The sequence below is a fragment of the Mustela nigripes genome, chromosome 14 (genome assembly GCF_022355385.1).
Source record: "Mustela nigripes isolate SB6536 chromosome 14, MUSNIG.SB6536, whole genome shotgun sequence".
Classification (NCBI taxonomy): domain Eukaryota; kingdom Metazoa; phylum Chordata; class Mammalia; order Carnivora; family Mustelidae; genus Mustela; species Mustela nigripes.
The window spans coordinates 11,882,327-11,895,465 of NC_081570.1; the positions used below are offsets into that span (position 1 = coordinate 11,882,327).

General features: G+C 45.9%; 1 protein-coding gene across 1 annotated transcript in view; it reads left to right on the forward strand.

Moving 5' to 3' along the window:
• Window positions 1–1,916: 1,916 nt before the first annotated feature.
• Window positions 1,917–13,139, forward strand: part of PADI4 (peptidyl arginine deiminase 4) — a 37,399-nt gene continuing 26,176 nt past the window's right edge. The window contains exon 1 of the mRNA XM_059376396.1: window positions 1,917–2,012. Within this exon, the coding sequence (XP_059232379.1) occupies window positions 1,921–2,012 (92 nt within the window). The 5' untranslated portion in view covers window positions 1,917–1,920. The remainder of the gene's footprint in view (window positions 2,013–13,139) is intronic.

Consider the following 13,139-nt stretch of genomic DNA (forward strand, 5'->3'; position numbering starts at 1 on the left):
TGTCCTTGCGCGGGCTCTAGACGACACCACTGTAAGACTGAGCTGTGCTTACACAAACTATGTCTTGAGTGGCCTGGAAGTCAGTATATTTGGCGCTAGAAGGTCTGCTATTGGTGCTTGGGAAACAGATCATGGGAAAGCTTGAAGGATTTTCTGTGCATGTTGCAAACTCTTTAGTAATCAGCTAAAAATAGATACTTTCTTATGATTGTTTCTGTTAGCTATATAATGCCTCACAGCCTTGAATAAAATTGACACTATTGGACATCCTTCCTGGTGCTCCTCCTGCCCCCATCTCTTTGTCTCTTAATTTCTTTTCACCATCCTCTTACCCTCTGGACCCTGGTCGGTTTGTCGCACCGGCCGCGACATCTCATAACACCCGCAAGGCCCTTTGTGACTGGCTCCGCACCCTCTAGCTTTGCCCTCCCTCCCCACTCCCTCCTGTATGGATTCCAGTCATGCTCCAGGCATGTCTCTGCCTCAGGGCCTTTGCACAAGTTGTGCTCTTTCCTCAACCTGGAATATTGTCTCCCCAAAATCCACATTGTCACCTCCCTCAAGTCTGCTCAGATGTCCTCTTTTCTGACCATCCTATTTGAAATGGCAATCTATCCCACGTCCTCTTGTTTCGTTTTTCCACAATGCTAATATACTATGTCATTCACTTATTGTATTTATTGCCTATCTGTTGTCTCTTTCTATTAAAAGAAAAAACATTCCACGAAGACAGAATTATTTGTCTGCTTTATTCGCTTTGCATGCTTAGTGCCCCAAACAGGGCCTGGCAAACAGTAGGCAATCAAGAAGTATTTGTTGAATTAATAAAACTGCTTTGGGCTTGTTCTCTCTGTGGCTTTTTCATAGACAGTGTAAACCCCAAATGCTGAAGAAAAATGGGGGGGAAAAGGAAAAACAGAAAATCACACCAGGAGACCTAAGGCTTGAGGTAGAGCCCGGCCCTGCAGCTGATTTGCCGTGTGACAGCGGGCACACCACTGCCCCCTGGGTCTCACCCTCCCATCCCCAGGATGACTGGATCTGGTGGTGAGGGTCTTCTCAAGTCTGGCAATGGACAGCCCCCTCCCCGGCTTCCATCCGAAGCTCAGGGGAGTCCTAACCCTGGGCCCAGCTGGAGAAAGTGGGCTTATTAAGGCCAGCTGTGTGGACACACCAGAGGGTCACGTGGCCACATCACCTGCGGCACAGCAAGGCTTTGAGCCTTGAGAAGGCGGTCTGGGGCCCGGACGCCCACTCTACGCATTGTGGAATCTTGGAAGTATTACTTGGCTTCTCTGTGCCTCAGTTTCTTCTGTCCTGTGGGAATCATGGTGATTCCGACCTCCAAGAGCTGCCTCGAGGACCAGGTGGGGAAGAGTGATAGTGTTTACCCCACAGGCCTGCTTCAGTGGGTGAGTCCACGTGAGGGGCAGAGAGAGCTGCCTGGTGCACAGAACAGACCCAAGAAGGTGCGCTGTCACGTGGGTGGGCCAGCCTGGGGAGACTGGTCCCAAGCCAGCTCGGTCCTCGAGTGCATAGCCCAGGGGTGACCTCCTTGCTATGATCCCCTGAGCTCCATGGCTTTTCTTGCCATGTTGGATGGACCCCGGTGTTCAGGGCCCCAGGCATGCAGGGGGCTGTGACGTGAGGACCCAGACCTGCACTCGAGGCTTCCTGAGCCCCTGATCCTTCCCAGGAGACTAAGAGAGCCAGCTTGGCGTGATTCTGACATTGACATTCATGCGGGTCGGAGGGGCAGCTCCTGGGCAGGAAGAGCAGCGGGAGTACACGCCCTGGGATCTGAGTGGGGAGGGGCTAAGGAGCCTGTAAACCACAGGTGCTGACTCATGGCTCTGCTGGGCCCTATAAAGGAACCAGCCAAGGGGCTTCCTGCAGCTGGCGGGACGGGCTGGCGGGATTATGGCTCAGGGTGCGGTGATCCACGTGACCCCGGAACAGCCCACCCATGCCGTGTGTGTGCTGGGCACCGAGACTCAGCTGGATGTCTACGGGTGAGCAGGGACATTCTGGGGGCGGGGGACAGGCCCACCGATGCTGGATGAGCAGGTTCTGCAGACGTAGGACGTGGGGTTGGCTCAGGCTTTAGGCTGCAGCCTTTGTAGCTGCTGCCAGGGGAGATGCTGGAGGGGTGAGGCTCGTATGGTCCTGGGATGTGCTGGATTCCAGGCGAGGGCTCCCCAAGGCCTCACCACAGGTGAATTATCACAGGGCAAGCAGGACCTTCGCCTTTCACCATTGAGGCAGCTTGGAGCTCAGAGAGGGTGTGTGACTTGCCAAAGGTCACACAGCAGGTGTGCCCTGGAAGGAAGGCGGGGCCCTGGACTTCATGACCCACACCTGGTTCACGGTGCAGTTCGTTACCTGCCCCCACCACACACCTCTCAGCCAAGCCTCCCTCCACGGGTGCGGAATAACCTATGTGTGGTGGGAGAGGCTGGGGCGGGAAACCTGTCCCTGCTGTTGGCCAGCTGGCTGGCCTTGGCCAGCTGAGCTTCAGGTCCCTCATCTGTGAAATGGGGACGATACCGACTCCGTAGGGTGGTCAGAGGGATTGAATGGGAAAGGCCGTGGGCGTGCGGAAGTACTTAGCGCAGAGCCGGACGTATTGCTGGTGGATTTTCATCCACCCATGCATCCATTTACCCAACAAATACCAGCTGCACACCTACTATGCGCCCGGCCTGCGCCAGGCTCCAGTGATGCAAAATGGTCTATGGACGCTCAGCAAGTGTGCATGGTCAGTGTCATTATCGATCATCGTAGTGGCCGCCCCGGGCTTCCTCCCACCCAGGCTGGACGTCTGTGGTCCTAGTATGTGGCCATAGGAGTGCCTGGGACATTTCCTCCAAGTGTCACTGAGTGCCTGACCCCCGGGCCATGGTGGAGCAGCAGTAAAGTTCTGGGGTGCTGTCTGGAGCTGTGGCTAGGAGGCAGGAGACAGAGAGGCCAAGTGGTGAAGGATAAAGAGAGACCCATGTCACCTGAGGCCACTGAGTCTTCCAGGAGTGAGCTCCTACCTCCGTGAGACGGTCCACGCCCTGCCCATCCCCTACGACAATGGCTGCCGGCTCCACCCCACTGCCTACACAGGACTCCGTCATCAGCCTTAGGAGGCAGGCAGTGCTGTTATTCCCATTTTACAGAAGGGGAAGCTGAGGCTCTGAGAGGTCCAGTAACCATGTAAAGCCACACGGTTCGTAGGTGAGGGAGCCAGGATTCAAACCGGGCTCTGGGGCCCCACCCCCTCACTTCCCATCCACTCTTAACAGCAGCCCGGAGCCAGCCACCACCCTGACTGTGGCCTGAATTCCCTTCTGGAAACACAGATGGGGTTGGTACTGCCTCCTCTCCAGCTCTGTTCCCCTGACCTCCTCCCAGCACACGCGTGCTCCACGCCCCTGCCGGAGCCGTGTCCTCTACCGCTGGGCTCAGAGCCCCCGGGATAGAAAGACAGCGCTGCAGAGGCAGGAGCAGACCCAGGGATGTAGGAATCTCTTCCAGAGCTGCTGCTTGTGATTTTCATTCTGCATTTGGGAAGTACTTTTCCTATAATGAGAAGCATGTTGATTATACTTAGACAAAATCCCACCGACCTGAGACAAATATTGAAACCCGTCGAGGGCTTTCTGTGATGCTCGTGGCTGGAGTCAGGGAGGTAGCGTGACCCTGGCTACTATGTGCCAGGTCCTTCGGTCGGTGATGTCTAATGAGCCTGTTTTAGAGATGAGTAAACTGAGGTTTCAAGGTCATGCAAATTCAAGGTGACCAAGCCAGGAAATTCAAATCCAGGACTGCCAGACCCCAAATTCACTTGCTTCCCTAGCACACTTGGCCTCTAAGTGCTGTGGCACTGGCCTTGTTGGGCCCTGCTGCCTGGTTGGTGGAGCTCACGCAGCTTCCAGAGGGCTTGGAAGGACCAGAATGTTGTGGGTGGGGAGGGTCTGGAGTCGCCAACCATGGAAGATGGTGGGTGTCCTGATGCTGCTGTCAGGGGGCTTGTCCTCTTCCTCCCAGTGTCTCCTTCTCAGCAGATAGTTACTCAGTGTGACAGTGGGGAGCCTGGATGTCTCTAAGCCTCAGTTTACCCACCTGTAAAATGGGAACATTAACATCCGTGCTCTTGGGTCGTGGTGAGGATGAAACCACATAAGGCATGCTGAGTGTCCTCAGAGCAGTCCCCCTTCCTGTAAGGATTGTGTGAGCCACTGAAGGCGAGCGTCTCAGATGCTAAGTGCTGTCCAGCCTGGGGTCATAGGGAAGGAGATGCTGGATTCAGGAGTTGGAGGGATGATGTCACTTGTCTGGGGCTCAAGCTCTCAGTGTTGGCTCTGCAGAGGCTAGTAGAAATCACTGGAAGACCAGCTCCGGATTGTCTCACAACAGCACACATGGCTGCTCCCCACCACTCACAGTGAAAACCCCCTTATGTTTTTGAAAGTCCCTTGTTAGGAGACCTGAGAGGGTCTAGAAAACAGCCAAAGGAAAGAACAGACATTCCAGGTCCAATCCCGGTGGCAGGGACACCCACTAGTGGAGTTCAGTAGATGTGGCATGGTGACCTTGTCGAGGAAGACTTGGGGGAGCCCACAACGGGACAGCAGATCCTCTGGCTGAGGAAATCGCCCTTCTCCTAGCCAGGACCCCTTGGGACCACAGAGCTTGCCCCCACCCCATCCTCTGTTCCCCCAGCTCAAGGTCTGGCACACAGCACGGACACGTACATCTGGGGAGGTGAGGGGTGGCACGAGGAACTCAGTGTGACCGCAGTATGGAGAGAAGGTGGAGGTAGGCCGCATGAAGGAAGGGCACTGGCACCATCCCGACCCATTGCGCAGAGACGCGCAATGCCTCAAGCTGACCTTGGCGAGGTGTCTGCAGCCCTCTGCCTCAGTCCGGCACCTGTGAGATGGAGAGAAGGTTGGTGGTGAAAAGTCAACGAGCTGATGTGTGGGAAGAACATGTGCGGGGCCTGGAGCAGAGTGAATGCTCTGTAAATGCTCACTGTCCTTGAAGGCTAAGAACCTGAGCTTGACTTTGTGTGGATGGCGCGCGGGCCAGGGGTGGGGGCAGGGGACTGGGTAACACATGAAAGGAAATCTGGGAGCAGAGACTGGGAGAGTGTTAGGGGAAATATGTTTCTTTTTTCATCTACTTCTTGATCCTTCAAAACAGACTTAAAAAATTTGTCTCCTGAAAGAAAATAATCAAAATGTCCATCAAAGATGGTCCCTAAGTGGGAATATTCCATTTTCTTCTAGGCAGTTCTTCCCTCCTCCTCATTCCCTCCCTCTCTCCCTCTCTCCATTTCCTCTCTTCCTTCCTTCCTCTCGGTCTGCCTCTCTCCCCCTGTCTTCCTTGTTAGACCTCTATTAGCTAAAGATCACCATGGGACAAATAGTCCACAAACCCAGTGGCTTGAAACAGTAGTGGCTATTATCTTACTCTTTCTGTGGGGCAGGACTCCTCCGTGGCTTAGCTGGGTCCTCTGCCTCGGGCCTCAGCGGTCAGGGTCAAGGTGCCCGTGTGGTTATAACCATGTTGAGGCTTGGCTGAGGCAAGGGTCTGCTTCGAGGCCCCCCTCTTATGGTTGTTGGTGGCTTGCTCCATCAAGGTGAGGAAGCCAAGTTTGGGGGGAGAGGAAGAGAAATGGGGGGACAGAGAAAGGGTCTTTTGTAACCTTATCACAGACATGACAACCCATCCCTTTGGTTTTTCCCTTTGGCCAGAAGGCCCTCGAGAGGCCCTTTCCACCCTCCCTGAGGAGGGATTTACACAAGGGTATGGGCACCAGAGGTGGGGATTACTGGAGACCATCTTTGAGGTCTCCTTCTCACAGACTTTTCCTGTGTTTTCCTAATTCTGTAGAAGGAATACATGTAGCTTTTGATATAGAGATTAAGAACTTTATGGCAAGAATAAAAACAAAAAACACAATTCTAACACACATCTTTGCGTCCTTGGGGAGTGAGCTCTGCCTTTCCGGGGAGCCTCCATCATGGTCTAAATCTGCTACGATGCTCTAGTCCTTCCACTGTCTGTGGGTCACTCACTGTTACAGAAAGTGCTGCTCCGAACGATCCCGGACATGTCTCCTGGTGGACACGTGCCAGGGATGCTCTGGGGTGTCTGCCTTGCGGTGGATTGCTGGGTTTGGGGCGGGCCGATGTTTGACTTCAAACAGAACACCAAGTTGTTTTACAGAGTGATAAAGTTCACATTCCTCTGAGCAGTGTGTTAGGGTTGCCTTTGAACTGTCCACAGTGTTATTTTTCACCAGTCCAGTCACGGTAGTATCCCTGTCCCGCTATGGCCTGGATATTTTTGTTTCCTTACTCATGAGTGGGATGGAGTGACTCTTCACATGTTTGTCATCCTTTTCTGTTGCAGCCTCTCTGAATACCTGTTCATATTGTTGGCTATTTTTTTTTCTATTGAGTTATCTTTTTCATATCAATTCACCCATGTTCTTCACATATTCTAGGTGCTAAACATTTTCGGTTTGATGTCAAGAATATCTTCTCTGTAGATGATGCTAAGTCTTTTCTCTTTATAGTGTCTTTTGATGAACAGAAGTTATTTATTCTCTTCTAGTTGAACTTAAAATCTTTTCTTTAATGTTTATTGGTTTTATGCCTTGTTGAAGAAAGGACACAAAGATGCTTGTGTCATCTTCTTTTAAAAGATGCAAACACCTGTTTATGATAAAACTCTCAGTAAATTTAGAGGGGAATTTCCTCGACCTGATAGTCTACCAACAAAAAACCCTACAGATAACATCAACCTAATGGTGAGAAACTTGCAGCTTTCCCACTAAAATGAGGAGAAAGGCAAAGATGTCTCTACTCACTACTGCTTTTCAACATCATACTAAAATTTCTAGCAAATGCAATGAGACTAGAAAAGGAAATAAGAGAGATACTAATTTTGGAAAGAAAGAAATAAACCTATCTTTCTTTACAGATGACAAGGTCATCTATGTAGAAACTTCAAATGAATTAATAACAACAACAACAACAACAAAAAACCCTAACCCTCCCCCCAAAAAACACTAAAAAGCAATTATGGCAAAGCTATAGAATACAGTGTTAATGTAGAAAAGTCCATCATTTTCCTACCTACCAGCAACAAACAAGTGGAGTTTGAAAATTAAAAACACAGTACCATTTACGTTTGTACTCCCCAAATTAAATACTTAGGTATTTAGGTATTAGGTATACATACTTAGGTATGTATAATATCTATATGAGGAAATGGCAAGACCCTGATGAAAGAAATCAAAGAAGTAAATAATTGAAGAGATATTCCATGTTCATGGATAGGAAGATTCAACATTGCCAGGATGTTCTTCCCAGCTTGATGTATAGATTCAGTGCAATCCCATTTTCTGGATGTCAACAAACTGATTCTAAAGTTTCTATGGAGAGGGAAAAAATTCAGAATAGCTAACAGTTTTGAAGGAGAATAATAAAGTTGGAGGGCTGAAACTATATTATAAAGACTTATTATAAATCTATAATCAAGAGAGTGTGGTATTGGCAAAGGAATAGAGAAGTAAATAAATAGAACAGAATAGAGAACCAAAAATGGATCTATGTAAATATAATCAACTGACCCTTGTCAAAAAGCAAAGACAATACAATGGGAAAAAAGTTTTTTCAACAAATGGTGCTGGAACAACTGGACATTTACATTCAAAAAAGGAATCTAGACACAGACCTTACATCCTTCACAGAAATTAACTCAGAATAGGCCATAGACCTAAATGTAAAACAGAAAACTATAAAATTCTCAAGGTAGTATAGGAGAAACTCTAGAGGACCTTGACAATGACTCTTTAGGTAAAATACAAAAGGCATAATCCAGAAAAGAATAGAAAGAATTGATAAGTTGGACTTCATTAAAATTTAAAAGTTCTGCTCTAAAAAAGTCTGCCAAGTGAATAAGGAAGACAAACCACAGACTGGGAGAAAAAATATATATATTTTTAAAGATTTTATTTATTTATTTGACAGAATGAGATCACAAGTAGGCAGAGAGGCAGGCAGAGAGAGAGGAGGAAGCAGGCTCCCTGCTGAGCAGAGAGCCCGATGCGGGACTCGATCCCACGACCCTGAGATCATGGCCTGAGCCGAAGGCAGCGGCTTAACCCACGGAGCCACCCAGGCGCCCCAGACTGGAAGAAAATATTAACAAAAGATACATCTAATAAAGGATTGTTATCAAAAACTTACAAAGAACTTTAAAACAACAATAACAAACCACCTGGTTGAAAAATGGGCTAAAGATCTTAACAGACACCTCACCAAAGAAGATACACAGATGGAAGGTAGGCATGTGGGAAAGATGCTCCCCATGATATGTCATCCAGGAAATGCAAATTAAGACAACCATAAGATGCCACTTCACACCTATTAGAATGACCAAGATCCAGAACACTGAGAGCACCAAATGCTGGAGAGGATGTGGAAGAATACGAATTCTCATTTCACCATTGGTGATCATGCAAGATGGTACAGCCACTTTGGAAGACGATTTGGTGGTTTCCTACAAAATTAAACATACTCTTACCATACAGTCCAGTAATTGCACTCCTTGGTATTTACCCAAAGAGGTTGAAAACCTATGTCCACACAAAATTTGCACACTGATATTTATAGCAGCTTTGTTCATAATTGCCAAAACTTGGAAGCAACCAAGAAGTCTCTCAGTAGGTGAATGGATAAAGAAACTGCAGTCCATTCAGACAATAGAATGTTATTCAGTGCTAAAAAGAAATGAGCTATCAAGCCATAAAAAGGCATGGAGGAAACTTAAAATGGATATTAGTAAGAAAGAAGCCAATCTGAAAAGACTACATAGCTACCCTATGACCCAATGATTGCACTACTGGGTATTTATCCCAAAGATACAGATGTAGTAAAAGGAAGGGCCATATGCACCCCAATGTTCATAGCAGCAATGTCCACAATAACCAAACTGTGGAAAGAGCTGAGATGCCCTTCAACAGATGGGTGGATAAAGAAGTTGTGGTCCATATATACAATGGAATATTACTCAGTCATCAGAAAGGATGAACTACTTTTACATCAACCTGGATGGGACTGGAGGAGATTATGCTGAGTGAAATAAGTCAAGCAGAGAAAGTCAATTATCATATGGTTTCACTTGTTTGTGGAACATAAGGAATAACATGGAGGACATTAGGAGAAGGAAGGGGAAAATGAAAGAGGGGGAAATCAGAGGGGGAGATGAACCATAAGAGACTATGGACTCTGGGAAACAACTGGGAGTTTTAGAAGGGAGCAGTGGGGGTGAGCCCAGTGACGGGTGTTAAGGAAGACACAGATTGCATGGAGCACTGGGTTTATATGCAAAAAAATGAATCATGGGGGTGCCTGAGTGGCTCAGTGGGTTAAAGCCTCTGCCTTCAGTTTGGGTCATGATCTCAGGGTCCTGGGATCGAGCCCGGCACCAGGCTCTCTGCTCAGTGTGGAGCCTGCTTCCTCCTCTCTCTCTCTGCCTGCCTCTCTGCCTACTTGTGATCTCTGTCTGTCAAACAAATAAAATCTTTAAAAAAAATAAATCATGGAACACTACATAAAAAACTAATGATGTACTGTGTGGTGACTAACATAACATAATAATAATTTTTAAAAAGATTACATACCATGTGATCCTGACTATATGACATTCTGGAAAAGACAAAACTATGGCAACAGTAAAAGATCAGCAGTTGCCAGGGGTTGGGAAAACGAGGGATAAATAGGCAGAACACAGAGGATTTTTTTTTTGGGGGGGTATAACTTTTAAAATCATGTTAGTCACCATAGAGTATATTATTAGTTTTTGATGTAGTGTTCCATGATTCATTGTTTGTATATAACACCAAGTGCTCCAAGCAGTACATGCCCTCCTTAATACCCATCACCAGACTCACCCATCCCGTACAACCCCCTCCCCTCTAAAACCCTCAGTTTGATTCCCAGAGTCCATAGTCTTTCATTGTTCGTCTCCCCCTCTGATTCTACCCCCTTCATTTTCCACTTACTTCTCCTAATGTCCTCCATGTTTTTCTTTATGTGCCACCAAATAAGTGAAACCATGCGATAACTGACTTTCTCTGCTTGATTTATTTCACTCAACATAATTTCCTCCAGTCCCATCCATGTTGATGCAAATGTTGGGTATTCATCTTTTCTGATGACTAAGTAATATTCCATTGTATATATGGACCACACCATCTTTATCCATTCACCTGTTGAAGGGCATCTCAGCTCTTTCCACAGTTTGGCTATTATGGACATTGCTGCTATAAACATTGGGGTGCATATGACCTTTCTTTTCACTACATCTGTATCTTTGGGGTAAATACCCAGTAGTGCAATTTTAAACTTTTTTTTTAAAAGATTAAAAAAAATTTTTTTTGACACACAAAGAGAGAGAGAACAAGCAGGCAAAGAAGGAGGCCAGGGCGGGGGTGGGGGTGGGGTCATGGAAAGCAGTTTTTCTAAAGTGACTGCACCAACTTGCATTCCCACCAACAGTGTAAGAGGGTTCCCCTTTCTCCACAACCTCTCCAACAATTGTTTTTTCTTGTCTTCTCAATTTTTTGCCATTCTAACTAGTGTAAGGTGTTATCTCAATGTGGGTTTGATTTGAATCACCCTGATTGTTAATGATGATGAACATTTTTTCATATGTCTGCTAGCCATTTATGCATCTTCTTTGGAAAAGTGTCTGTTCATGTCTTCTGCCCATTATTTGACTTGATTATTTGTTTTTTGGGTGTTTGGTTTGGGAAGTACTTTATAGATCTTGGATACCAGCCCTTTATCTGTAGTGTCATTTGCAAATATCTTCTCCCATTCCGTGGGTTGTCTCTTCTTTTTGTTGACTGTTTCCTTTGCTGTGCAGAACCTTTTTATATTGATGAAGTCCCAAAAGTTCATTTTTACTTTTGTTTCCCTTGCCTTTGGAGACCTATTTTGAAAGAAGTTGCTGTGACCTATGTCAAAAGGTTACTGCCTATGTTCTCCTCTAGGATTTTGAAGGATACTTTATCCAGCAAGGCTGTCATTCAGATGGACAGAGAGACCAGGAGCTTCCAAGACCAGCAGAAACTGAAAGAATATGTGACCACAAAGCCAGCCCTGCAAGAAATATTAAGGGGGTTTCTATAAAAGGAGAAAGATCCGCAAGAGTGACATAGAGCAGAAATTTACAGAGACTACCTATAGAAACAAAGACTTCACAGGAAACATGATGACAATAAAATCCTATCTATCGATAATCACTCTCAACGTGAATGGCCTAAATGCTCCCATGAAACGGCACAGGGTTGCAGATTGGATAAAAAGACAGGACCCATCCATATGCTGTCTACAAGAGACTCGTTTTGAACCTAAAGATACATCCAGACTGAAAGTGAAGGGATGGAGAACCATTTTTCATGCCAATGGACCTCAAAAGAAAGCTGGGGTAGCAGTTCTCATATCAGACAAATTAGATTTTAAGCTAAAGACTGTAGTTAGAGATACAGAAGGACACTATATCATGCTAAAAGGGGCTATTGAACAAGAGGATCTAATGATTGTAAATATCTATGCCCCCAACAAGGGAACAGCCAACTACATATGCCAACTATTAACCAAAATAAAGAGACATATTGATAATAATATGCTAAGAGTAGGTGACCTCAACACCCCACTCTCAGCAATGGACAGATTCTCTAAGCAGAAAATCAACAAAGAAACAAGAGCTTTGAATGATGCATTGGACCAGATGGAGTACGTAGATACATACAGAACATTCCACCCTAAAACAACAGAATACTCATTCTTTTCGAACATACATGGAACTTTCTCTAGAATAGACCACATACTGGGTCACAAGTCAGGTCTCAACCGATACCAAAAGATTGCGATTATTCCCTGCATATTCTTGGACCATAATGCTTTGAAACTGGAACTCAATCACAAGTACAGAGGATTTTCAGGGCAATGATACTATTCTGTATGATACCATAATGGTGGATACATGTCACCATGCATACATTTGTTTAAATTCATAGACTGTACAACACCAAAAGCAAAACATAATGTAAACTGCAGACTTTGGATGATTATGATAGACCTATCAATTTTAACGAGTGTACCACTCCAGTGGATGATGCTGATAATGAGAGAGGCTGTGCATGGGGGTGGAGGGCAGGAGATATATGGAAAATCTTTGTACCTTCCACTCAATTTTGCTGTGATCCTAAAGCTTCTCTAAAAAATAAAATCTATTTTTTAAAAAATTCAAATTATTACTTTTCATTTTTAAGCCTTAAATCCACCTGGAGCTTGTTTTGGTATATGGTGTGAGGATGGGATCGATTTAATTATTTATCCAATTTAACTATTTTCCCTATGAGCGAGCAATTGTTCCACCACCATTTGTTACATAATATTCCCTTTGCCTGCTTATTTACAAGATCACTTCAGACAGGTCAAGGAGAATCTCTCTCTCTCTCTTTAATTAACATATAATGTATTATTTTTTTCAGGGGTATAGGTCTTACACAATTCACAGTGCTCACCATAACACATACCCTCCCCAATGTCCATCACCCAGCCACCCCATCTCTCCCACCCTCCTCCACTCTAGCAACCCTCAGTTTGTTTCCTGAGATTAAGAATCTCTTATGGTTTGTCTCCCTCTCTGGTTTCATCTTGTTTCATTTTTCCCTCCCTTCCTCTATGATCCTCTCTCTTGTTTCTCAAATTCTTCATATCAGTGAAGTCATATGAAACTTGTCTTTCTCTGGTTGACTTATTTCACTTAGCACAATACCCTCTAGTTCTATCTGTGTCATTGCAAATGGCAAGATTTCATTTTTGATGGCTGCATAATATTTCAGTGTGTGTGTGTGTGTGTGTGTGTGTATGTGTACTACATCTATCCACTCATCTGCTGATGGACATCTAGGCTCTTTCCATAGTTTGGTTACTGTGGCTATTGCTGCTATAAACATTGGAGTGCAGGTGCCCCTTCAGATCACTACATTTGTATCTTTGGGGTAAATACCCAGTAGCACAATTGTTCGGTCATAGGGTAGCTCTATTTTCAACTTTTTG